General features: G+C 44.3%; 6 protein-coding genes across 7 annotated transcripts; 3 read left to right on the forward strand and 3 right to left on the reverse strand.

Annotated features, from left to right (window-relative positions):
• Nucleotides 1–340: 340 nt before the first annotated feature.
• On the reverse strand, nt 341–2,449 carry pgls (6-phosphogluconolactonase). Its single transcript, XM_076038799.1, has 6 exons — nt 2,207–2,449; nt 1,537–1,816; nt 1,317–1,424; nt 1,104–1,205; nt 738–878; nt 341–554 (listed from the first exon to the last, which is right to left on the reverse strand). The coding sequence occupies exons 2-6, from the start codon at nt 1,798–1,800 to the stop codon at nt 408–410; spliced, it is 762 nt and encodes a 253-aa protein (XP_075894914.1). The 5' UTR covers nt 1,801–1,816; nt 2,207–2,449; the 3' UTR covers nt 341–407.
• A 136-nt stretch (nt 2,450–2,585) lies between these two features.
• On the forward strand, nt 2,586–10,555 carry LOC142896844 (uncharacterized). Its single transcript, XM_076038782.1, has 8 exons — nt 2,586–3,259; nt 3,343–3,424; nt 3,524–3,608; nt 3,943–4,630; nt 6,915–7,249; nt 7,647–7,774; nt 7,878–7,983; nt 8,065–10,555. Exons 1-8 carry the CDS (start codon nt 2,727–2,729, stop codon nt 8,718–8,720), a joined length of 2,613 nt encoding a protein of 870 aa, XP_075894897.1. The 5' UTR covers nt 2,586–2,726; the 3' UTR covers nt 8,721–10,555.
• A 603-nt stretch (nt 10,556–11,158) lies between these two features.
• Nucleotides 11,159–14,449, forward strand: vac14 (vac14 homolog (S. cerevisiae)). Its single transcript, XM_076038798.1, has one exon. It carries the CDS (start codon nt 11,344–11,346, stop codon nt 13,702–13,704), a length of 2,361 nt encoding a protein of 786 aa, XP_075894913.1. The 5' UTR covers nt 11,159–11,343; the 3' UTR covers nt 13,705–14,449.
• Nucleotides 14,450–15,282: 833 nt separating this feature from the next.
• trim35-13 (tripartite motif containing 35-13) lies at nt 15,283–19,118 on the forward strand. Its single transcript, XM_076038592.1, has 7 exons — nt 15,283–15,414; nt 16,364–16,832; nt 17,711–17,806; nt 17,891–18,121; nt 18,216–18,238; nt 18,321–18,439; nt 18,527–19,118. Exons 2-7 carry the CDS (start codon nt 16,431–16,433, stop codon nt 19,063–19,065), a joined length of 1,410 nt encoding a protein of 469 aa, XP_075894707.1. The 5' UTR covers nt 15,283–15,414; nt 16,364–16,430; the 3' UTR covers nt 19,066–19,118.
• Nucleotides 19,119–19,128: 10 nt separating this feature from the next.
• slc27a1a (solute carrier family 27 member 1a) lies at nt 19,129–24,008 on the reverse strand. 2 transcript variants are annotated; one of them, XM_076038589.1, is made up of 13 exons: nt 23,594–24,008; nt 23,127–23,317; nt 22,639–23,033; nt 22,248–22,415; nt 22,068–22,137; nt 21,868–21,959; nt 21,665–21,774; nt 21,356–21,565; nt 21,154–21,280; nt 20,934–21,071; nt 20,632–20,796; nt 20,354–20,500; nt 19,129–20,250 (listed from the first exon to the last, which is right to left on the reverse strand). In XM_076038589.1, the coding sequence occupies exons 2-13, from the start codon at nt 23,291–23,293 to the stop codon at nt 20,093–20,095; spliced, it is 1,947 nt and encodes a 648-aa protein (XP_075894704.1). In that variant the 5' UTR covers nt 23,294–23,317; nt 23,594–24,008; the 3' UTR covers nt 19,129–20,092. The 2 variants fall into 2 exon arrangements, with proteins under 2 accessions (XP_075894704.1, XP_075894703.1); XM_076038588.1 differs by having other exon boundaries at nt 23,127–23,294; nt 23,594–24,007.
• Nucleotides 23,353–26,380, reverse strand: ptger1c (prostaglandin E receptor 1c (subtype EP1)). The gene is made up of 3 exons (XM_076038593.1): nt 25,992–26,380; nt 24,629–25,519; nt 23,353–24,522 (listed from the first exon to the last, which is right to left on the reverse strand). Exons 2-3 carry the CDS (start codon nt 25,505–25,507, stop codon nt 24,322–24,324), a joined length of 1,080 nt encoding a protein of 359 aa, XP_075894708.1. The 5' UTR covers nt 25,508–25,519; nt 25,992–26,380; the 3' UTR covers nt 23,353–24,321.
• Nucleotides 26,381–26,560: the final 180 nt, after the last annotated feature.

The raw sequence follows: 26,560 nt of genomic DNA on the forward strand, positions 1-26,560 counted from the left end.
CTGGAGATGTTTGATTCCCCACCCCCAAAGTCAAGGAAATACAAATCCTAGATACAATCTAATAAACCACCCCCGTCTATCGCAGTAAATTGTAACCACAACGTCAAACAACCACAGGACAATTTTATTTCTGTGTTTTCAGGTCAGAAGACATGAATATGATTTATTTAGTCATCTTGATAGAAAAAGGTTAATCTATTAATAGAAGCAATCACACACAGACGCAAATTCCCATTCCAGTCCACTTTATTGTTAGCATTATGTACAATATTCAATCTTTTTTTTTTTTTTTTTTTTTTTTACATAAACCATAAGGAAGCAGGAATGTTTACGAAACAACTTTACCATCTCTCAATTCTGATTTTATTCTTTCACTCTGTAGTGTTGACCTCGTGACCTAGACAGCTCTACAGTTTGGCCCCACAGCCAAGCCTCTCCACCTGGATGGTTAGGGAGGCAGCTGCCGGGTCATCGACAAGCCAGAACAGCTCACCATTCGTGGGGATGACACGTGCTGCAGGAAAAGCTGGACCTTCTCTGCCCTCTAGCACTTCCTGTGAGAAAGATGTCAATATGTTTCATTATAGGGTCTTAACTGCACAACATACATTTACCCACATGGTGCCTGTTGCACAGTATAAGGGTGCAATGTGCTGTTAAATAATCAAGAACTTAGTTCTGAAATTAGCTGAACTTGATTAATTTCCCCTTGAATAAAAACTAGAACAAAATGCTACCTTTAAAACTGGTGCTTTGCTTCCTCCAGTTGATACAAAAGTAACACAGCGTGCAGAGTTGACCACAGGTAACGTCATAGTTACACGCTGTGGTGGTGGTTTTGGAGAGTCACTGATGGGGGCCACAATCTTCTTTGTTTCCTGAGTATACAACAAAAACAATGTTGTAATCCAACATGTACAATGCAGGTAGTAGCAACATATAACTGTCAAATAGATGATGCAACATGTTGCACTCTTCCTCTTAGGTGCACAGCAAGGGGGACGATGCCATGGCGACGATGCCATGGCAGCACAGCAAGTGGTGCTTAATGCCAATCAGAAATAATATGTATGGGAAAACAACTTGCAAAATGCAACTCTCACCTCCAACACAGGATGCTCTGGGAAGAGGGAACATGTATGTCCGTCTGGTCCCATTCCCAGCAGTAACATGTCAAACACAGGCATACTGTCATTTGGAAAGGCCTGTAGGTTTGATATTCACAAAAAAATCACTCACAGAATTGCAAAAAAAACCAAACATGTTCACACGACTCTCGAGCAAAAGCAGTTTTAAAAGAAGTGAAGATTCTGCACCTCCTTCAATTTGTGTGCATAGTCCTCGGCACACTCGTTGACCGACAGGGAGGGGTCAATAGTTAGGATCCCGCTGTCGCCGATGTTGACTTTAGAAAATAACTGATTCTGCAAATGCAAAACACAGATTCTTTTTATTCACTTGACCACAGCACAACAGTCACCACACATTACAGACCATCACTCATCCATCACCAGCAGAGATTGGTTGAGTCGGTACCTTGTACAGCCCATAGGTGCTTTCTGGGTCGTCACAAGGAACCAAGCGCTCGTCACAGAAGCCCACCACCCACTTGCTGCAGTCTAGGTCCGGCAGGGCGAGCAGTTCTTTGCTGAGCATGGACACGAGGCTTCCACCAGACAGCCCCAGGGTGAACCTGCCCTGGGAGCTGATGGCCCTCGCGGCACGTGACGTTACCAGCTGGGCTAGCGCGGGCCCGAGCTCCGCCGATGAAGGGAAGACCACGACTCGTCTGCCGGCCATGATGGAGGAGGTGTAACTGGGGAGAACACGCAGAATTACAGGAACACGCTTTGAGCGATGGACAAGGAAGTGTTAACACACACACACACACAAAAAAAACAACAAACAAACAAAAACACCCGTATGCAAGTCATTGTAATGAGTTCGAGTTCCACGCAACGGGTGTGGATGAGGATAACCCACACAAGAATACCGCATTACTAAATATCAACTATTGCCTCGGGTAGCATTAGACTGATAATATTGAGATATCACTGCGGGAAGACCCATCGCACGAAGATAAAATCTAATAAAAAGCACTTCGCTAACTCCACATTTAAATACATCATATAACAGTGGCAACTTGCAAAACTGCCAACGACTGAGTTGCAGAACTGCAGTTTCAAGTGAAGAAACGTCTCCTTACCAACTGCAAGTGTCAGTCTCAGTCAGATCATGAGGATTTTCAGTCGGCAAATGTAATTCCGAGCGCCACTTCCTGAAAACGAATTCCACGAGCCAATCATACACCTTGTTTACACACACTGAATTGTGGTCCCTGTAGTTGCTACAGTTTTTTCTTTTGAAAACCGGTTCACGTTGGACGGAAGCGCATTGCTGCCACACTAGAAGAAGAAGAAAAAGGGCTCAGTATCATTTATAACTTGAAACCATCAAACGTTAAAGTTTCACGAATTAACGTGAAAATTTCACGGAATTTCGTGAAGTTTCACGTCAAAGCGTGGTCGTTTCACGTAAGAGCGTGAATATAATGTGATAGTTTCACGAAGCATCGTAAAAATTATCGCGAACTTACGTGAAAATGATCACGAAATAACGTGAAAACCAAACGAAATTGCGTGGTAATTTCACAAAAATAACGAGATAGTTTCAAGTTATAACTCAGCCCTGTTTTTTCTCTAGTGTGGCAGCAAAGCGCTTCCGTAATGTTGGGTGTGATGCATGTGCCCAGCCGGCAGAGGGAGACACTTCGTCAAAAACAAACCGATATCAGAGAGAGGAGCCGTTCACTTCACTTCACCTGGTGCGCGCCGTGCGACTCGTGTCCCACGCCAACTGATTTGAAAGGGGAGACCCTCACCTGGAGGCCACGCGGAGGTACCGGCTCGTCTCGTGCGCGCCTTTCAACCCAAGACGGTACGGTCGCGAGGAGCATGTCGACGGCCTTCTCCTTCCAAACGCAGCTGCTCTCCATCATGGACGCTCTGTCCAGAGCGGCCGTGGCGGAAATCAGCAAACTGGTGGAGATCGAGTCCAAGATGCTGAAAATCGAGATCACCCGAGGACGCAACGAGATCGCCTCGCTCACCGAGAAACTGCAGCTGATGGAGAAACTGCTGCGCATGGCGCAGGGGAGCCGCCAGGAGGCGACGACGGCCGCCGCGGCGTGTCTTGCCGCGGGCAGGGCTGCTGAGGACGGGGCGCTGGAGTCGGAGAGGACGAGGACTGTCAAAAAGAGGTGCGTGGTCGACTTAGTAGCGATCTATTGCAGTCTTCTGAGATCTGTCTCCCCATTATTCTGACATTACCGGTGTATTTCAGCGAGAGTCCAGGGGGGAGCATCACGTCAACAACCGGGTGGAGGAGCCTGCACCGAGGCGAAGAGCATGCAGCGACACCAGGGGTGGGTTACTGTCCGAGCAACTGTCTCATTCTCTTGCCTTGATAGATTCTCATGAATACAACAACAATATAATAATATATGATAATTATGACTCACCAGGCACCAAATCTACAGACAGAGCAGCACGACTCGGTAGTTATTAAACAGGAGCCACCAGAGTTGGACAGCACTGACACTGAGCAAGGTAGGGCAAATAAAAACACATTTTCTTAGGATTTTCTACAGTCGCAAGACACTGACTTTGAAAATGAATGCACATTTCTACTACTTTTTTTTTTTTTTTTTTTTTTTAACTTATATTACTTGTATTCTAGTAATAATGTCTAGTAATAATGTAGAAAAGGCACTTTAGTTTAAGTTATGTGTAAAGTTAATCAGAAATGTTAGCATTCTGAGATAATTAAAATGAAATGACAGAAATAACTTTATGGCATCATACATGTCTATCACATCGTAGTCCCAGGGATGCGCATGTTAAAAAAAATAAAGTTTTAACTGGTTTATGCGTCTGTTAACAGAAAGAGATGTGGTCCCAGGCAACCACAGGCGTCCAGAGATGGTTCAGTGTCCCAAACCAACGGCAGAGCACCAGAAATCTCTCTTTCCGGACAGCTTTGTCATCTTGAGCACTCAGACTTCTCTCTCTGGACAAGGAAGAAGGGACACACAGTGGAAACCACAGGATGAGCCACTACACACAACTGCAGAGGCTGGCAACATCCTGGCTCAGAGCGTTGCCTCCCAAAGTTTGAACATGCTCCGACACATGAAGCTTCACAACATGAGAAACTCATCTGCCAAGAGGTTTGCCTGCCTCCAGTGTGGCAAGAGCTTCAGATGCTTTAGCCAACTCGAAATACACCAAAGAAGTCACACGGGAGAGAAACCATTCCGGTGCACGCTGTGTGGAAAGAGATACGCACAGAAAGGGCATCTGTACACACACCAGCGCACACACACTGGCGAAAAGCCATACCGCTGTCCACTCTGTGGGAAGGGCTTCATTCAGAAATGCACCTTAGACATGCACCAGCGCACGCACACTGGAGAAAAACCCTTTGTTTGTATCAAATGTGGAAAGGGCTTCACCAAGAACTGCAATCTGAAGAAACACCTTGCCGTGCATCTCGATTCCAGCATGAACATGAATGCAGGTGAACTGAATCATCTCACATTTAGTGGAACATTCGTAAGTGGAAGTACATAAAATTGTCAGTCAAAAATCAAATATGTTATGATGATTTATTGAAACATTACTGGCATAAATAAGTAAAGATGTGCTTTTTTTTTTTTTCTTTTTTTAAAAAGCCTTCATACAATACATAACTACTAACTGAGATTTAAACCACCTAAGAGTATTTGAAATACTATTAAAAAAAATGTCTGTTTCTGTTGTAATAAAATATTCCTGCAACATCTTGACAAGTCCATCCTCTTTACTGAAAGACAAGTATTGCGTTCACAGTTCTGTTTTGCGTTTCACTAAACTTTGACTTTGCAGGGGTGTGGCAATAAAATTAATTCATTAAACGGAACTAAACTCTGAAGTTCATTTAAGTGGCCAACAGGGGGCAGAGAAAACAACGAAACGTTAGACGGCAACTTGAAGTTTCAGTTGTACGCCTACGCTTTGAGAATCACGAGAATCCACCACCAGACTATGTTGAATTTTTCTTCTTTACACTTAGATGATGAAATGCAGTCTTTATGTCCTCACATTTCTGCAAATGGCATAACTAATTCAGCCAAAACAAAATATTGACAAAGCAATGTACGTTCATCCCCCTGAGAATCGTGAACCTACACATTAACTCATTAACTATGTATATTCACAACAGTGCCCAGTGCAGAGCTGCAGTCATAAGATATGAATAAAACACACGTGTGTTTACACACACACACACACACACACACACACACACACACACACACACAGCTAGAGGCGCTTAGCAAAGAATAACCCACTAAAATTAAGCTTCTGACCAGTGCCAAGTGCAGAGCTGCAGTTATAAAAATAACATATGAATAGAACACACACGTGTGTTTATATATATATGTTTATATATATGTGTGTGTGTGTATATATATACACATATACATATAGAGACATGTAGCTAGAGACGCGAAGCAAAGAATAACCCACTAAAATGAAGCATCTGAACATTGCCCAGAGCAGAGCTGCTCATAATATATGAGCTATATGTATATATGAGCTCATAATATATGAATAAAGCACACACACGTGTGTGTATGTATATATAAATATATGAATAAATATATATATATGAATAAATAAATATATATATATACACAACTATATATATATATATATATATATATATATATATATATATATATATATATGTATATACACACACACACACACACACACACACACACACACACGTGTGTGTTTTATTCATATATTATGACTGCAGCTCTGCTCTGGGCAATGTTCAGATGCTTCATTTTAGTGGGTTATTCTTTGCGACGCGTCTCTAGCTATATGTCACTATATGTATATGTGCGTATATATATATATATATATATATATATATATATATATATATATATACATATATATGTATATATATATGTATATGTATATATATATATATATACACACACACATACTGTGCATATGGCTCGAGACGCATAGCAACGAAGCAATGAATAACCCACTCAAATTAAGCTTCTGACTAGTGTCAAGTACAAAGCTGCAGTCAAAATATATGATCAAAACACACAAGTGTGTTTATACGTAAACACACACACACACACACACACACACACACACACACACACACACACACACACACACACACAGCTAGAGCAAAGAAAAACACACTAAATATAAGCTTCTGACTAGTGTCAAGTGCAGAGCTGCAGTCAAAATATATGAATAAAACACATAAGTGTGCTTATACGTAAACACACACTCACACACACATAGCTGGACCAAAGAAAAACCCACTAAATACAAGCTTCTGACTATAAATAAAACACACACACACACACACACACACACACACACACACACGTGTATATGTGTATATATATATATATATATATATATATATATATATATATATATATATATACACATATATATATATACATATATACATATATATATATATATATATATATATATATATATATATATATATATATATATATATATATATATAGCTAGAGGTGCATAGCAAAGAATAACCCACTAAAATTAAGCTTCTGACCCAGTTATAGTGTGCTAAAAAAAAAAAAAAAAAAAAAAATCACTAAGGGGGTGTGTTGTTTCATAGAGAGGGCGTGACATTGACGCAACATACATGGGCATATAGTGTATATATATATATACATCTATGAGGGCGTGTCATATAGCAAAGTGCGGCTTGTGAGACTGCAGCTGGACTATTCTCCCACAATCCCTTGCGGTAGAGCGATACCGCATATTTGATATAAAAAATAAATAAATAATAGAACGCAGCTTTGTTGGGAATATCGGCCGGATAAAACAGAGCTCTTTTTGCATCCCCGTCGAAATGATGTGCGACACGGCGAACCGGAGTTTCCGAGCGCAGCTAGCCGCCATCCTGGACAGGCTAACCAAGGCGGCTCTGATGGAAATAGGCTGCCTGGCTGACGAGTGCTCCGCCGTCCTTCACACCGAGATCTCGCAGCACAAGACGGAGAACGAGGCGCTGAAGAAGAGATGTTATTCGCTCGAAGTGCAGCTGAGAGCGGCGAGGGAGGCTCACGGCTACCCGGCGCACGTCAACAGCGTCAACCGCCCGCAGACCGCAGGTCAGAATGACCGGAAACGTGCGTTGTCATTTTATTTTTTTATTTTTTTTTAATCTTTACATTCTGCGACGCCAGTCACCCACTACAGCGATGCTAACTAAAGAGTTAAGATTCATACTGGCAAAGCCGGGCTGTACCGTGCTGTGCAGTGCAGCCCTACACGACTCGCCCATGTAAGGAATCGGGCAGTTTTCATAATAAATAATCATATTTCGTATTGAGAAAAAAAAAAGAAAAAAAAGAAAGAGTTTGATTGATTTGTATTTTTGTGAGCCTCAGGCACTTTCTGATCGAAGCGATGGTAAAAATCTGTTAGACACAATTTTGGTTTGCCCTTTGGAATTTGTGCTGGTTTTCAGTTTGATTCACTTTGTTCTGTATGTAGGCACAATTTCATGCCTGTTTTTTCATTCAGAACCCGGCCCGGCGATTGAGGGAGTTTTTGGAAAGGATTGGTGCATGGATCTATGGAGGGAGGAGAAACTTCCCCCTCAAAGAAAGATTCCAATGGATCCTGCTCCTATGACGAGCATGGGGCCACAGGTCAGGTTCTTATTCATTTTTTAATTGATTAATTTATTTGTTTAATTTACCTTAATCCTAATGTATTTTTCTATAACTATGATTGTGTCATGTCATCTGGTAGGCAATTGATTTATTAGAGCGAGAACCAGATCTGATCTATGTCAAAGAGGAGGCGTTTGATGATTTCCCCATCGGTCAGCAGATGAGGCTGACGGATAACAGAAAAAGTAAGAGTTGATGATTAATAGTAAAACATACTTAGGAATCATGTCTGGGATTTAACTTTTTTCCCCTCTCTCATCTGACAGTGGATGGAATGTTTGAAGAGGATGGCATGCTACACAGATCTGTTGATGAGCTGCAGATTCACCCAGGGGAGCTAAACAACTTCCCCATGATGACTGAAAGCCAACACCATCATCGCACACAGCCGACAATTATGGATAAGTTGATAGAGGACGCAACGATGAGTGCTTTGGCTGACAACACAAATTGTCCGACAGCTTCCCTGTACCCCACCATGACTGGCTTCACCAACCATGTACACATGGGTGCAACCAAAGAGCACACGTTTCAGCCGAAACCCTTAAAGCCGACAAAACGGTTTGAGTGCTTGTTTTGTGGAAAAATATTCAATTATTTAAGCAGTTTAAAAGTCCACATAAGGCGGCATTCTGGCGAGAAGCCGTTCAGCTGCTCCGTCTGTGGCAAGAGGTTTGCACAGAAAACATACCTGAAGCTTCACCAGCGCGTGCACTCAGGGGAGAAGCCTTACAGCTGTCCGGACTGTGGCAAAAGCTTCTCCCAGAAAAGCTCTCTGAACATACATCTTCGAACACACACTGGGGAAAAGCCTTACAGCTGTGTAGATTGTGGAAAATGTTATGCGTACAAGTATGGGCTGAATCACCACCAGTGTTTTCAACACCTAGTTGAGGCGACAAGTGCCAAAATGGTCACATAAACGTTTTTGCATGAAAAAAAAAAAATCCAACTGTCCGCCCTCTACAATGGAAAAAAAATATTCTAAAATGAATATGTATAACAGATTTGTGTTTTAGCTTTATTACTAAGTGCTTCTACAGCTAAATAAGTGAGCAGAGAAAATGTGTCTTTTCCCCGTGACCCTGACTATTATACAATGTACCTTCAAAGTACCTCATCAAAACAATGGCAAAATGCTTACGTCTGCGCATTGTCATTAGATTGCAGTCTTTTACACATACCTCAGTGTCTGATTTTATGCCACCAAAGGCTTGTGTCAGAAAGGTTACCTCAGATTTAGCATGTAGCACAAATCTTCAACTACCTCTTCAGAACAGTGTAGAAATAAATAACATTTGTTTTATCAGTATTACTGCTGATTGTTATTTTCCCTATGTTACCTCATGGAACAGGCCAGTACATACGTGGGCATATTTTTTTTCTTCTAACATGTTACTTTGATGTGTGGTGTCTCAGTAGTTAGGTAATATGAAAATGTTTTGCTAATATGTTGTTACTGGTCAGACTGAATTATGTAGTTGGTAGATAATGGATTGTGTTACCGTCAAGTAAGTCTCCTAGTTTTACTTTCAATGAGCATTTTAGAATGTAATCTCACTTTTTTTTTTTAGAGAGAGATTATCTATAGAAGTACCTTCTTTACCTGTGCCAATTCCAGCCAAACCTGACAATGGGAATTTATCCTGTATAAGGAAAAAAAACCTTTAGTCGCTAAACCATTTTTATTCACACCTGCATGTCCCTACAAGATCCCTAGAGAATGCTATGTGTTAGGAGAAATTCTAAAATGAATTTAATTTCATAGCAACATGAACTTGAATCAATTTTCTTGAGGACAAATCTGATATATTTGATTTATTAGGTGAACATTACAGAGTTTATTGCTCGAAAGACTTATTATTAATCATACAATGAACAGTGTGTCAACTGAATGAATAAAATCTTTGGACAGTTTGATTTTTAAAGCTCTAAAGAATTACATAAAATGGCTAATGACCAACTTTCACAACGCTGCCACGTGCTTTGCTTCACAATCTGTACTGCCAGGTTTCAGGTTTGTCTGTAGGTATTTCTGCCCGTAACACACCAGAATGGTTTCTCTCCAGTATGAACACGAAGATGACAATTCAGATTGCCTTTCTCGGTGAAACCTTTTCCACAAAAACTGCAAGTGTGGGGTTTTTCTCCTGTGTGGATGAACATGTTTCCTCAGGGATAAAAGGCTAGGGAAAGTCTCACTGCAAAGCACACAGGACTTCCTGACTCTCGAGGAGTGAACTAAAGCCACGCAGTTATGAGAGGTTAACTTCTTGTGAGGGAAATGCCAATTGCATCTGCTGCAATAGTTTGACTTGTGCAACCTCGTGTGCTGCATTATAGCACTCTAGTGGAAGACGTTTCCGCTACATATTAGACAACGAAAACATTCTTGGTTTGAAGCGCCTGCTGTTTCTGCATTAACCACATTTCAGCCAATTGTGTTTGATGAACCGTTATTTTGAGCCGAGCTGCTTTCAGATGATGACGTTTGTTGTTCATTGTGACTGAGCTCACCTGCAGGCCTCATTATTTGCCCGTTTTACTCTCTTCATCAAATTGCACATCATCATTGTTATCATTCAAGTGCTTGGGGACTTTGTTGTACCATTAATCAAAGTTTGTTTTTGTTTTTTGGTGGATGCTTCTCCTGTTCTACCTGCTGACTCAACCATTTTCACAGCCTGTTTAAAGAGGGTGCTCAGGTTCCTTGACCATGTTTGCTTTAAATTCTTTGTAAAAAGTAATAAATAAAAACAACAAAAAAAACACTTAAAACGAATAGTTCTTCAGTGTCTTTTCCATAATGCCAGTGTTACCTTCTTTACAAAGAGTTGTTTGTTGGCATAAGCTGGTAGTGCTCTCTGCACAATCATTTTCTCTGCTTTTGGTGTCCGCACTTCTGTCAACCAGGGTCGCCTCAGACTACACAACGAGAGTTCAAATATTTTACTATTTAATAGAGCATACCTTTCTGTGTAAGGACTAAGAGTAATAAAGAGTGCAACTATTCAAATCCACTCAAACTCACAATGAATCTCATATATTTAAAAATCTGGTAAGTGGTCTTTTATCCCTTCGATATAAATAGCCGATTTGCAAAAAGAGTGAAGTTAGTTAGGCTTTAGCTTTAGCATAAATGTATTGCTTCTTAGCGTCACTGAGTGTGTCGCTCGGCAAACAAACCGGAGGTAACAACCCTTTGTAACCAAACTTAACTTGGTAAAGAGGGAACGTAAATTTAAATGAGCTAGAACGTTAGTTCAGTCAGAATGAAAACGTGTGTTTCCAGTACAGCAAGTTTCGGTAATTTTAGCCAGCGGTGCTCTTATAGCGGGACCCAAATAAGTGTAGCATCACCGTGACGTACATCCGGCGGATGCAACCGGTCAGCTGCGCTGTATTACGGGACTTCCTCCTTTGCCCGAGCAGCATTTTCCTTTCGTATTTTTCTCGTCTTAAACTGCGATCAATGCGGATCAATTTCTCGCCTGTCAGTGCGCATTTTTTGGGTGAAGAGTCCGGCATAACGACCGAGTGCGACCATGAATACGGAAAAGGACTTTTCGCCCCTGACGCCCAACATTGTCAGGGCTCTGAATGATAAACTGTACGAGAAGAGGAAAGTCGCGGCGCTCGAAATTGAGAAACTGGTCCGGGAGTTTGTCGCTCAGAACAACTCCACGCAGATCAGGCATGTCATTCAGATCCTGGCGTCGGAGTTTGCGCTCTCGCAGCATCCCCACAGTCGAAAGGGGGGTCTGATCGGACTGGCGGCTTGTTCCATCGCGCTCGGCAAGGACTCAGGTCTGTACCTAAAGGAGCTCATCGAGCCCGTGCTCACGTGCTTCAACGACTCAGACAGCCGCCTGCGTTACTATGCTTGCGAGGCTCTCTACAACATAGTGAAAGTGGCCAGGGGAGCGGTGCTGCCCCACTTTAACCTGCTCTTCGATGGGCTCAGCAAGCTGGCAGCAGACCCTGACCCCAACGTCAAGAGCGGATCAGAGCTCCTGGACCGGTTGCTGAAAGACATTGTGACAGAAAGTAACAAGTTTGACCTGGTGGCCTTCGTGCCCCTTCTCAGAGAGAGAATATACTCCAACAACCAGTACGCTCGTCACTTCATCATCTCCTGGATCCATGTCCTGGAGTCCGTGCCGGACATCAACCTGATCGACTATCTCCCCGAGATCCTCGATGGGCTCTTTCAGATCCTGGGGGACAACAGCAAGGAGATCCGTAAGACTTGTGAGGTGGTGCTGGGCGAGTTTCTGAAAGAGATCAAGAAGACGCCGTCCAGTGTGAAATTTGCAGAGATGGCCAACATCCTCGTCATCCACTGCCAGGTGGCGGACGAGACCAAGATCACAAACGATTTGATCCAGCTGACAGCCATGACCTGGATGAGGGAGTTCATCCAGCTCGCAGGGCGAGTCATGCTGCCCTACTCGTCTGGCATTCTCACCGCAGTGCTGCCTTGCCTTTCCTATGACGACAGGAAAAAGAACACGAAAGAAGCCGCCAGTGCCTGTAACCACAGTCTGATGAAGCTGGTGACCGCTGAGGATGACGAAGATGAGGACAAAGGCGCAGGCACCCAGTCGGAGACGGATGGCCCCTCGAAGACGGAAGCGGATGCTAATGACATGCTCAACGCTTCGCAAGAATCCATCGGACTCAGTAACATCAGCTTCTTCACGCCGACGAGCGCCGACAGGCCTCAGGTTTCCCTCGACCTGGACAGCATCGTGCAGGTGTTGGACCGGCACCTCCACGACTCCTCCACCGGCATGATGACCCGCATCGCCGTGCTCAAGTGGGTTTACCACCTCTACATCAAGACCCCGCGCAAGATGTTCCGTCACACCGACAGCCTGTTCCCCATGCTTCTCAAAACCCTCTCCGACGAGTCAGACGAGGTAATCCTGAAAGATCTGGAGGTCCTGGCCGAGATCGCATCGTCCCCTGCGGGCCAGACGGACCAAACGGGCACCTGCGACAGCGCTGACGGCAAAGTGGACCTAAAGGTACCAGCGAGTGTGAAGCAGAGCCAGCAGTCCAACGCGGGATCGAAGGCAGGTGACTCCTCACCCTCCACCCCCAGCATGAACTCCTACTTTTACAAGTTCATGATCAACCTGCTCAAGCGCTTCAGCCTGGAGAGGAAGCTCCTGGACAACAGGGGAGCTTTCATCATCCGACAGCTCTGCCTGCTGCTCCATGCCGAGAACATCTTCCACTCCATGGCCGACATCCTGCTGAAGGAGGAGGACCTGAAGTTTGCCTCCACCATAGTGCAGACGCTCAATACCATCCTGCTGACCTCGGCCGAGCTCTTCCAGCTGCGCAACCAGCTGAAGGACCTGCGCACCCAGGAGAGCTGCACGCTGTTCTGCTGCCTGTACCGATCGTGGTGCCACAACCCCGTGGCCACCGTGTCGCTCTGCTTCCTCACGCAGAACTACAAGCACGCCTATGACCTCATCCAGAAGTTTGGCGACCTGGAGGTGACCGTGGACTTCCTGATGGAGGTGGACAAGCTGGTGCAGCTGATCGAGAGCCCCATCTTCACCTACCTGCGGCTGCAGCTCCTCGATGTGGAGAACAACCCGTACCTGATCAAGGCGCTGTACGGCCTGCTGATGCTGCTGCCCCAGAGCCAGGCCTTCCAGCTCCTGTCGCACCGCCTGCAGTGCGTGCCCAACCCGGAGCTCATGCGGACGGTGGAGGAATCCAGACATATGGACTCGAAGCAGAAAGTCGTCTCCAAACGTGCCTCCCACGCCCAGGTGGATTACGGCGAGCTGCTCCAGCATTTCGAGCGCGTCCAGAGCAAACACCTGGAAGTCAGACACCAGCGCTCTGGACGGGCCGCGGATCACGCCGACAGGAAAGCCGTGTGAGGTCAGGACGCCGTGGAGGACTGGAGAGGTGAAGGCCAAACCAAACTGTTGTGGACAAATAATATGATGTGCTGAAACATACAAATATCCTACTGATTTTTAAAATGTATGAAGTATAATTAGTAAACTCTGAGGATCACTGAGTACAATGCACGCTGTCGAAAAGAAGAGAATCATATGTTTGTACATTTTGTTAAAATGGAAAAAAAAAAAAACTGTCATTAAAAAGGAAACGCGTTTAAATCATGCCAGACACACAGATAAATGTAATGAAGCATGTACAGAAAAATGTCACACGCGACAAATTGTAATGGCGTAAATACGGCCACGTTGAGTGTTCTCATCACGCCATGCTGGCACATTTGTTCCGACTAAAAGTAACTTTCACAGTGTTCCAAATGAACCGGTTAAAGTTTTATAGTTGTGTCGCACATACACGTGATGCCCATCATTTTCACGATTGTCATGCCAGAGCGAGACAAATGGTGCACTTGTGAGGGGTCCTCGTAATCACTTTGGCCAGAAGCTCCATCCCATGTGAACAGTATTCATCCAACGCAGCTAAGGTTTCAACCAGAGCTAATTCAGGTTGAGCCGATGTTACGTCAGCGTAGACACCTCCAGCTTTATTCTGTTCTGTTTTTTGCGTTCAGATTGATTGATTTGTCGCTGTCTATATGTTTTTTGGAAAAAATAACTGTCTCACATTCCTGTCTCAATAAAGTGGACCATGTAATTGAAAACACATTGCCTTCTTGCTCTCACTGACAGAAATGTAGATGGCTTGTTTTATTTTATTGTTGTTAAACATATTTTTGCTACAATATATATATATTTTAAATTACAGCCCATAGAGGTTTTTAAGAGTTTTTGCAGTGCACGCTGACCTTCAAATAAATATGTATATATGTATATATATACACATGTGTATATATGTATGTATGTATATATATGCATATGTATGTATATATGTATATGTATGCGTCTGTATATATGTATGTATGTATATATATGCGTATGTATATATGTATGTATGTATATATATGTATGGATATAAATGTATATTTATATATAGTGTATATTATACAAAGTTTCACATCTTAGTTGTGCATCATGTTTTCTATCAATGTTGCGTATGAATTTTAAGTAAATAAGAGTAACAGTGAGTGCTCTCAAAGCAATAGCTCTTAATTCTGATTTGTAAGTATAACATACTTCTCTCTGCTGATGAAATCTTTCAGCTATTTAGATAACTACATTGCCGAAAGATGGAAACATCTACGACATGCGCGGCACATAAAATTGTTATGATCTGATTTATCACTTCCAGCGTTTATGTGCCTGATTATTCACGGTACAACTCGGAACATGGCTTCATGTCCTTATTTGTCTTCTCAAGGGTGTTGCGCAGTCAAACACAAGGCATACCCCACATGCAGCAAAAACATATGACTTACTGCCTGCACGCGACGCGTCACTGCTGCTGGAGGTTCTCCACATAGAGGTCATTTTGCCATGTGACGGACATTCCTCCGGTCTCATGCTACAAAAAGTGACCCTTTGTAGCTCTTGACTGGAGTGGTTCTTCACATCTCACTGAGGAAAGTCCTTCGTGCTAAAGAACCATGGGCCTTTGCATGAGCATGTGATCTTTCCTGAGGTCTGAAGGTCAGCCCTGCACACACTGTGTTTGATAAAGAAAACGTTGAGGTAAGCAGAATAATAATAAAAATAATCTTTTGATCTTCTAATAATGCTAGGCATGCATATTCACTAGTTCATATAGCAAATTTGAATACAAAAAGATGGCTTATGTGTGACACTTGACATTTCCAAAGTCTAGAAATATTAATTCAAATTAATATTAATGACAATCTAATAGTTTAAAAGAAAAAAAAAATCCTCTATAGTTGAAGGACTACAACCTTCCTGAATGATAAACTATTAACTATTACTATTAGCTTTCTGACTTTAATGAGACAGTAAACTTTTAAATAACTATCATGCATATCATCTGATTTGCGAGTGTGTGTTTGTGTGTGTGGGACAGAGGTCTATTTACCTTTGCTATCACTGCCTGTGAATTGCTGTAACTGCACTGGCACAGATACAAATTACATTTTTAGTTTGGCACTGATGACAAATTTTCAGCTGCAGTAGCACTTACAGTTACTTGGAAAGTCACTGGACTCTCCAATTAGAAACATTTCCCACTGCTCAACTCGACTCCAGAGACGGTTTCTATGTTCAGGTGAGGGCACTTTTTTATTAGATATAATTTCACTGCAAATTGTTTACTCTTCTAAGTATATCCTCCCTGGGAGTCTTAGTTCGGTCTTAGTTCACTTCATTACACGTTTCAACAGTCTCCTCAAGTTACTAAGAGGTGATCACAAGCATTACCATTTATCAAAAGACCATCTTCAGTGCAAACACCCAGTGGGTCCTCCTCCTCCTATCAGGCTAATATTTTCTGTCATCTGTTCGCTGATGGTCTCTTGAGTTGGGGAGCCAGTTAAGTTTTATTCTTAGGTGCTGGTGTGTATCTGAGAATGCGCAATGTGCAAGCTCGACACAACTCTTCATAACACAGATTACTCCTTTTGCAGCGGAGGTATTAACACTTATTCAAGAGTTAAGATGAGGTTTCCCTCCACAGGCCCGGGAGGCGCCTTGGCTGCCTGCCTGTCATCGCTGCCCCCCCCCCCCCCTCCCGTGGATAAAGAATGTCCAGCAGACGTGCAGGGCTGGAGGACGACCTCTCCTGTCCAATTTGTGGACTTATCCTCTGCCAGCCAATAGTGATCACTTGCAAACACAGGTTCTGTAAAGCCTGCCTGCTACAGAGCTGGGAGGCACAAGGCAGCGGCGAGTCCCACTACTGCCCTCTGTGCTGGAGCTCTTGCACCTTGGACCAAATAGTGGTGAACTCTGTACTACAGAGGTCCTGCGAATCCCTCAGAAAAGACAGGAGCAAGAACGAGCCGATGGCTTGCAGGGAGCACGGAGAGAAGCTCACGCTGTTCTGCCTGGAGGACCTGGAGCCCATCTGCGGTCTGTGCGGGAAGGCGGCGGCGCACACTGGCCACAGGCTCTATCCCATTGCGGAGGGTGCTCACGACTGTAAGGTAGGCAACTCTCAGGACACGCAGGGTCAGTCACCCCACTTGCACTGATATCATACTGCTAGTGTTTACAACGAGCTGCAGCCTCTTCACTGGATACCCGCTGCTTCTTCAGTCACTGACACTTTCTTACCCTCACGGTCAAAGAAAGAAAGAACAACTGAATCTATCACATTGTTTGGATGCCAAATCGATTGAGTCCTTGAATAGAATACCCACTCAGGTTTAATCTGGAAGACTGTTTACTCGGTTAGATCCCAAATTTCAGGGCTGACAATACACAAAAATGAAGGCAGCTGCAATTTTGTGAATGAGACGTGACACTTGATGTAGCTTCAAAACCACTATGAAAAAGTTTATTGTTCTTTGACTCCTTCCATTATTTTCCACTTAGCTCCTTTGCTTAAATGTTGATATACACAGGAGGTAATAGGCAGAGTTTATTATCATTCTAATTATAGAACCATATTTTTGGTCTGCTGTCGCCGCTGCCGTCCCGAGAGGACTGAAACTCGACTCCTGCAGAGATTTCTGTGACACAGTGTTCATTCAGCTCCCGTCCTCCACAACCCGTCAACGCAAAGTGAGTCAACTTATTGACAAACCTCTGCATTGATTGAATACCACCCCAGTCCCCTCTGATCAAAGCTTGAACGGACTACGTTGCCCAGCAAAGGCTTCTTCTGGCTAGGCAACAGGTTTTTTTTTTCACCTCAGAGTTTAGTTCCATTTTTATGCTGCCACACGGTTGGCATTTGTAGCGAACGGTGCTATGAATGGTGCGTGGCAGCTGGAAGCTCCGCATTGTGCCGTCAAGCCCGACCACCTGCCAGACTGACCCTGGACTTAGTGGTGTTGATACTTTGCCACTGACTTCATAGGAGGAGTTGAAGAATGCACTGCAGCCGTTGAAAGATAAGTTGCAGGAGTACAAGAAGGCAAAATTGGTGTGTGAAGAAATGGCAGAGCACGTGAAGGTACTGGCAATACATCACTTTCAACACACTTGCGGAGCACACGTGAGAATGCGCTGTTCACATACCAGTCGCATCTCTTCCCAGAACCAAACTGAGCACACCAAAAAACGGATCAAGGAGGAATTTGAAGTTCTCCACAGCTTCCTGAAGGAGCAGGAGGCGGCGAGACTCTCTGCCCTGAGGGCCGAGGGGGACGAGAAGGATTTGGTGATTCATCAGCAGATTCAAGAGCTGACTGATAGAATCGCATCCCTTTCGCACACCGTCCGAGACGTGGAGCAGGAGATGAGAGCTCAAGATGTAACGTTTCTCAAGGTACACCGATCTGTTTGCCTCAAGAGATTTAAAGGAGAAACTGCCTGATTGGCAAGTCACTAACATCAGGTTTCCTTTTCGATCATGTTTTCAGAATTACAAGGAAACTATCAGGAGGTAAGTGTTGATCTGCAAGTAAAGTGAAGCAAATATTGTTAAAATTCTCAACAAAGTTGTGAAATCTGTTTCTTCTTCTTAGGACCTGGCAAAAACCCCCCACTCCAGAAATCAGTTCCGATTCTTTGATTGATGTAGCCAATCACTTGGGATCTTTAAGATATAAAGTGTGGGAGAAGATGAAGAGTTTTGTAAAATATAGTGAGTAAAAGAAAAAGAAACAGTCATTTTTTCCCCCTCATTAACCTGCCTTATTGTAACACTTACCACGTTCCCTCCCCACATAAGACCCTGTGATCCTGGATCCAAACACTGCGGCAAGCTGCTTCCTCCTCTCAGAGGACCTCACCCTGGTGCAGAACAGCAGCCAGATCTTCAAGCTGCCGGACAACCCGGAGCGCTTCGACATCAGCGCCGAGATGCTGGCGGTCGAGGGCTACACCTCCGGACGTCACAGCTGGGAGGTGGAGGTGAAAGACAACACGTACTGGGTGGTGGGCGTGGCCAGCGAGTCCATCAACAGGAAGGGCAAGCACGTGCTGACGCCGGCCGAAGGATTCTGGTGCATCAGGTTCCGCAACGGCGAGCACAAGGCCTGCACGGCGCCGTGGGAGCCGCTAAACATGACCAAGCATCCCCAAGTCATCCGCATCGTTCTGGACATGGACCGGGGCAAGGTGGCGTTTTACGACTCGGGGGAGAGGACGCCGCTCTACACCTTCGCCGACCTCATCACACCCCGGGCGTTCCCCTACTTTTGCACTGCCTGCAAAGAGCATCCACTGAAAATCCTCCCCACCAGGATATCCTTGTCAGTGGACCGCTAGATAAAACCCAGTGACAGAAATGAAGTGTGATAAGCATTACTGAGAAGAATTAAAAGGACTACATTTCCATGAAAGCGGATGGTAATTCATTTATTTAAAATGAGGGTTACGACATTGTCATGTTTTACTTTTTTTTTTCCTTTTTAATTTTGGTTACGACAAAAAGGTAGTCGGTAAGATCTGAATTCGAAAAATAGTTTCATAAAATTTCAACAACTATATATTACTAGATGGATAGGATTTGTTACATGAAATAATCATTGTTTAGGACTCAGTGCTGCATGACACAAAATAGCGTCTGTGATTTCCCCCAAACTTTTGAGCACTTTTTCAAAAAAAAAAAGAAAAGAAGAGAATTAAACGTTTCCAACACAGATGTGAACTTTTCTATAAGGCACACAGTAACAACCTCTGCGAAGAATCAAAACAAATGCCACCTTTGTTCATAGGTTCAAATATTCAAAATAAAAAGATCAATTTTTCTGCTGCGTTAAACAATTAGTGTTTGATCTAGTTGCCACATGTGCTGCATATTCAGAAGTGGTCATTTCAGTCCCAACACACAAAAATAACTATACAGGTTTGACCTCAAGTATAATCAACTCAGGCTGTTCTTCACTTTGCAATATATTTCAGAATAGGTCTTCATAGAACCCTGTAACAGAGTTTGAAATAGTTGGGCCTCTTGCAATCCCAACATTTATGCAAGTAACACGGTGGGCAAGATGCCCACTCTTTGTGCAGTCCTGCCTTAAGGCTTCTTGAGGTGTTTATTCAAATATTAAGAGGGTGTGTTAAAAAGGGAATTAATCCCTCCTGTTATCGCCTGACTGTGACCTATACAGAGTTAAAGCAGCATCTGCAACAGTGCTCTACGTCTATGTGAGTAGTCATTCTCAGCTTTTCCCTGACGATCAAAATCAAGGACGCTGGTGTACCACGACCCTCGACGCTTCAATCGTGCGCCCTCGGTGAACGGGCATCTGTTTAAAAGAGGCCCCTGGACCTGCCTGCTGAGGCCTCCGTGTCACAAAGACATCCTTCCGTCCGCGACCGCGTTGAAGAGCTCCTCGTCTACAGCTTCATATCGAGAAGCTCTGGCATTCAAGAAGTAGATCTGATCATTCGTGAGGCGCGGGTCATATCCCTCCCTTTGCAGTCTGGTTTTCTGGATTTTAAATGTACCTGAAGGCAAATAAAACAGTTTGGAGCGATTGTTAAGCCGTGTCCTCATAAGTGCTGCCTCCAACCAATGACACTTTGCAAAGCAGATACTGTTGAAGTTTACCTGTGGTGTCTACATGTGGGGAGATGCGCAAGAAAACAGGACGGGCGTATGGAGGAAGAGCTCGCTGGATTTTCTGCAAAAAGCTGACGTGGTCAAAGCTGCCGGTAGAGTCTGCCACAGCGGCCATGCCTGCTTTGCCTTCCACACCTGCGATCACACATATACATTATATAGATAAATATTCCCAAACAGATAAGTATGACCAAGCAGTGAATATAGCCAAGAGCAAGTTACATTAAACGGTTTAAAACAAGACAAAACCAGTAGTTCAGTATCACCTGGCACCGACACGCCGTACACAGCGACGTCGGTCTGCTCCAGGAGGCTGCTGAGGATTCCCTCCACCTCAGTGGTGGAGACATTTTCTCCTTTCCAGCGGAATGTGTCCCCGCCGCGGTCACGGAAGTACATGTAGCCAAAGTCGTCCATCACCAGCACGTCACCTGAAGTGTACATAGCACACGCTCACGCTACTTTGCAAAAGGGCAACCCGTGTCATTAAAACATATAGATAATTCTCCCTGAAGCATTGTGCTATTACATGTACAACATTATACACCATGCAAAAAGGATAAATAACCTGATATGTACGCAGAGTCATTTCTCTTGAAGACATTGTGCGCTATCTTTTTCCTGGTGGCATCCTGGTTGGCGTATCCATCAAAACGTCGTAAGGGGTCCTGCTGGTTGATCCGGCCCACCAGAAGTCCTGGCTCCCCTTCAAGACAAAACGGATCTCAATGAAGTGCACCTGCCCACACCTACGCCTAGTTACTACTGTCCGATTCATTTCCTCTTACCAGGGTTGCATGGCACACAGAGGCCTTGGCTGTTGCGAACGAGCTCCATGCTGTCCTCGTCGACCCTCACCAGACGGATCGGGTAGACGTTTGGCAGGATGCGGCTGTTGAATCCACAGGCTCCGACCTGACCGGACACAATCAGCTTTATTCCGATTCACACGGCACTTTTTCAGTCGAGCAACTAGCGGCGATGTCCGACCTTTCCATCCATATTGGCAATGCTACAGTTGCACTCAGTCGCTCCATAAAACTCGCCGATCTGTGCGACCTGGAAGCGTTGCGTGAAGGCCTCCCACACGCTGGGGCGTAAACCATTTCCTACTGCTAGCCGGACTTTATGGCCCTTTTCTGATGGACGTACCGGCTGGGAGAGAAGGTAACGGCAAATTTCCCCAATATACTGCACAATCTAGAACAGTAGCAGAGCAGAGCAGTCTTATCATTATAACAGTTAATGTTCAACGTGAATGTTTTAAAATATATGGCTCTTCCATGCACGAGCACTTACAGTGCAGTTGTACTTAATGCAATCTTCCCAGAAGCGGCTGGCAGAGAATTTTTTCTTCACAACTACAGTAAGTCCATGGATCAAACACTGACCAACTCCCATGATGTTACCTGGTCGGAAGAGGCAGCTGATATTTCAGTAACTTAAGCAGTTAGTGGTAAACTGTGAAACTTTGTAGAGAGTTGTCGTTGACCGACACACACCTGCTGAGTGGTAGAGGGGCAGGCAGTCGTAGATGATGTCATTGGGGCGCATGCGAAAGGCAAAATACCCAAAAGCAGCAATTCTGTAATAACTTTTGACAGAACAAAGAAACTAGTCAAAGACAGTCACACACCAGCTCTGCAGTAACCACCTGATCTCTGGAGAGTGAAGTAAGTTTATCAGTGGGAGAGACTCTTACCGACTGTGCACCACGATGGCAGCCTTTGGCAGTCCTGTGGTTCCGGAGGTGTAAATATAAAATAGGCGGTCTGCAGTAGAAACACATTTCATTTATGAGTCAATAGATTAAGGATGCGTGCAACTTTTTGAGAGTCTTTAAGTGCGTTTTCAAAACGTTGTTGCGAGTACAGGTACGCACCATTCATGCCTTTGCGAGGAGTGTAAGGTGGAGGGGGATGTCTTGGTGCAGAAGCAAGAACTTGGTCCAGCGACTGTGCACCCAGAGCAGTCAGATGTTGTTGACTGATGTCTCCTGTAGAGAACTTTGCCATGGAATGACTGAAGGAGGCGGTGATCTCCAGCATGGCTGTGATTCAGTTGGAGGGATGAGAGTGAGATGAAGTGAGAGGGAGTTGGTTCAGGTCTGATCAAGTGCTGAGGAAGGCCAGTAAGATAACAAGGTGAAGGAACAATATTATAATAAAGCTGAATAAACTGTTCAGATCTGTGATGTGCCTCTCCGTTCATTTAAAAAGTTCAAATTGACACAATTGCCTTGACTAGCTTTCACACGTTGAAGCGTATCTTACCATCAGCCAGCTCTGCTCCAAACACAATAGCCCTGGATCCCGACACCCCAATGCAGTGTAGCAGGGAATCATTGCGGAGGTTGAAGTTGATGAGCGCGGCCTCCACGCCGACCTTGGAGAAGCCCAACCAAAGTGCCACCTGCAGCGGCCGGCTCTCCATGAAGAGGGCCACCACGTCGCCCGACACCCAACCCTGACCTCTTGCCCAGTGGGCGACGGCATTCGAAATCTCATCCAGCTGCGTGAAGGTCCAGGTTTCTCCCGTAGCTTCGTAGATCAGTGCTGGTTTGTGCGGGTGGAGCTTCACTGTCTGGGCGAAGATGGAGGGGATGTTGGCCTCATTTCGCATGTAGCGCCACAGTGCCAGCTTCACTCTCACCAGCACATACAGGCCACTTGGTGGAGGTCAGAGAAGGACAGTTAGGGATGAGATAGACCAACAAGCAAGGCAACATTTTTTTTTTGTTGGGACGCAAATATCATTTTACGTGAGGTCTCTTTTTGCGGTCCGTGCTGCGACGTAGAAGTATTTCCAGGTTCTTGTACCCAGATACACCCCAAGGCCTGCAGCCAGGCTCCAGGACCAGGACACCCCAAAGAAACGCAGCAGTCCCATGGACCCCAGAGAGGCTGAAACACTCGCGACATTGCGCATTCTTCGAGATGAAAGAAAACAAGGCTTCAGAGAGTGAGGGAGAAAGAGAGAGAGAGAGAGAAACTTTCATACTTTTATTTAGTCAACCCGACTACTGTGCGACACACAGCTGCACACAAGTGCGGCGCAAACAGGAAACTGTTTGGGTAAAACAGCTAGAACAGCACGTGCAACGCTCCGAGCGGGTTTAAAATTTTGATTCACACGACAATTTACTTAAAGTACGAAACAGATAGCCTCCGGACGCGTAACCAAACACGTTCCCTCAAAACAAATGAACACATACAACAACCAACTTACCTTCAACAGACGACCACCTTTCACCCGGTAACCCCGCCGGTCAACCCAACTTGTTTGTCGTAACTTTCTCCGTACCACTCGCGGAATCCAGTCGGTGCCTCTGATGACGGTTTGACCCGCTCGAATGGAAGTGAATGAATAAAGTTTACGTAATTCTGGAGTTGGAGGGTGTTACGGCACAAGTTCGCCGCTCGTCAACGCCGCTTGCTGCTAACAAACTGTTTACGTTGAGACGGTGTGTTTCAGGAACGGCCGGCTACGTCGAACGTTGGCAAAAAAAATAATATTTTTTTCTAACACTGCCGTTCATATAGAACGATGGCAACTTGTTATCTAGATTCCAGCGATAAAATGCAATGACAATCAAGCTAGTTTCTAAACTCCATATTGAAGAGTCATTCCTGAAGAAGCCCTGCCCATTTCGGTTGTGCGGTCCCTCAAGCTGCTCGACCATTTGTTCCTCATGATGCTTGTCAGACTACTCTGAGCTGTGATTGGTCAATCTGCTCGTTACCCGTCGGCTCCACCAGAAGTAGCTTGTGGCCGTTGTGGATCCTGGCACCGGGAACTGTCAACTGCACACAGTGCTAAAGATGTAGTTTTTTATGCACACATTCTCTGGGGAATTAGATTTTAAAAATATATATATGTATGTACAGTATATATTATTGGCATTCAGATATACGTCAGAGTTTCGCAGTCAATAAGAACAGCATTTAGAGCATGATTCACTTGGGAGCCGCAGCAGTTCTCTGTGTGTTGAAGGAGGAAAAAACTCTGTAGAAAACCACTCTTCTCAGCAGAATATAAACCCATGGGTCCAAGATCTGGTTCCAGGAGGCCATACGGACACTTAGAAGAGCAAAATCGTCCTTCTCATGGGTGGCGGGGATCAGACTCTGATGGAACTGAGTCCAAAAGATGTAAATCTACAATAAAATAAAGATATTGTGGTCGTTAGTACTCAAATGAAAACCTTATTTAAAAAGAAAAGACGAACGAACAAAACCTGCCATCTATCGGAGCTGTACTCACAAGGAAAGGGCTCCAGCATATGCAGAAAATCACTGTGATTGCTGCCAGTTGTGCCATCATTTCCACATCCAACGAACAAAACAAGGAGGAAGTTGATGTAGACGATGTGCGACGAGGAAGGAAACCTACTGATCTGGTAATGACACTTTGAGTCCTCATTCTGGCCTGCAGCAACGCCAGACCACTCAGGATGTTGCATAACAGCGACAGAATAAGTGCAGTGAGGCCCAGACATGAGAAGGCCAGTACCAGGATGCTGTCAGCTGTAGATTGGGGACCGTGGACGGGCAGAAAACACCAAGTCCCAGAGTTCTGAGTGGTGTAAGTCCCTACGGCACAAAGCGGTAGAACTGCCATAATAAGTGCAATGAAGAACAATAGTGCCACAACGCGGCGCACACGGCTTAGTGAGATTTTTGAATCGTGGATAAAGGGCTTAGTGATGGCCACGCAGCGCTCCACAGCCATGGCACCACCCAAAAACAAAGGGTATAACCCAAAGAACACCATACTTGCTCCAAAGATATCACATAGTCGCTTGCTGGGCTCCCAAACTTGTTTCTTAAAATACAAACAGATGTGCATGTAAAGGGCAAAAGCACCTAGGATCACGTGACCTCCAAGGTCAGTCAAAAGCAAGACCACAGTGAGCAGCCAGAAGGAAACTTTTGATTGGCGGCGGCTATGTTTTAAACGGGCCAAAATTCCAAGAGCTACAAGGTTGGAAACGGCTCCAAATATCAGAGTGAAGCATGTCATCCCAAAACCAAATGCTTGAGTGGGGGTGTGGGGCCGCTCTGTGGTGTTTATATTGAAATGCAGTTTGAACGGCACTGAAGAGGCAGGAAATGCAGTCATGAGCATGGCCGGAGTCTTCATGTTTGATGAATCCTACAGAGAATAAACGGTTAAAATACTTCAGTTTGTAAACAAACAAACAAACAAACAAACAAACAAAAAAAAACATTTAACCAAGTGAAAAACAGTTTCACAAGATCACAACGTTTCACTGCAGTTTCATGGACATTTCATGGTGTCTTTTTTAATCTTGAAAACATGTACTACTGGCTTACATTAGTCATTCAAGCAGACTGATAATAAAATCTTTCTGATTACGTGCCATGAAAAACACAAAAGGGAACATCTGTATTATTTTATTTTAATCTCTTTTTATATCATCACAACCTTCACTGAGAACAGCAGTGGAATGAATCGATGATATCAAAAAAATTTCCACAATTCTGACAAGACCTACATTTTTTGTCCATCTTGAAAGTATTCATTAATACAGCGGGAAGTCCAAAGTGTGCTTCCTGCACAGCAAATTACTGTGAAGTGGCGATGAATAATAGATAACACATACCTTCAGTCGACTGTGTCTGGATTTCTTTCGTTGTGTCCGGATAAAAAGATCAAATGCCTTAAAACTTGACTACCATTTGTAACATCTTCAAATAAGGAGCTCCAAACACTGAGTCATGTTCTTCTTTCACCTTTCCTGGAAAGGGCAGAGGATCCCTCTCTCCTTTCCCCCCTCCTTCGCAGAGGCTTGACAGCTATTTTATCTGCAGATAGTGGTTTAAAATTTTACGCTCCGCCTTCCGCTTCCATATCTTCTTGGTCTCCCCTGTTGATCTTCTGCACTAATTCCAGCACTGCTTTGTATTTAATTTATACTAATGTTGTGCACTTTTAAAAGTCAAACCGCAGAAAAAGAAATTTGTCACCAACTTAATTTAATGTAATTTACTCAAACTGGCTATGGTGTAATTGTGCCGCTCTGGTCTTTTGATGATTATCTCCTACTTGCAGTTACGCAACAACATATCAGAGTGTACTCAGTAATGGTCGTTTGCCTCAAGCTCTTATCAAAATGTGAAACGGTAAAAAGTGAATTTCTCACGGCATAACCTGTGGTTAGATTTCCAGCAC

The sequence above is a fragment of the Nelusetta ayraudi genome, unplaced genomic scaffold (assembly GCF_046127955.1).
Source record: "Nelusetta ayraudi isolate G7.1 ecotype Tasmania unplaced genomic scaffold, CSIRO-AGI_Nayr_v1 ptg000057l, whole genome shotgun sequence".
NCBI classification, from domain to species: domain Eukaryota; kingdom Metazoa; phylum Chordata; class Actinopteri; order Tetraodontiformes; family Monacanthidae; genus Nelusetta; species Nelusetta ayraudi.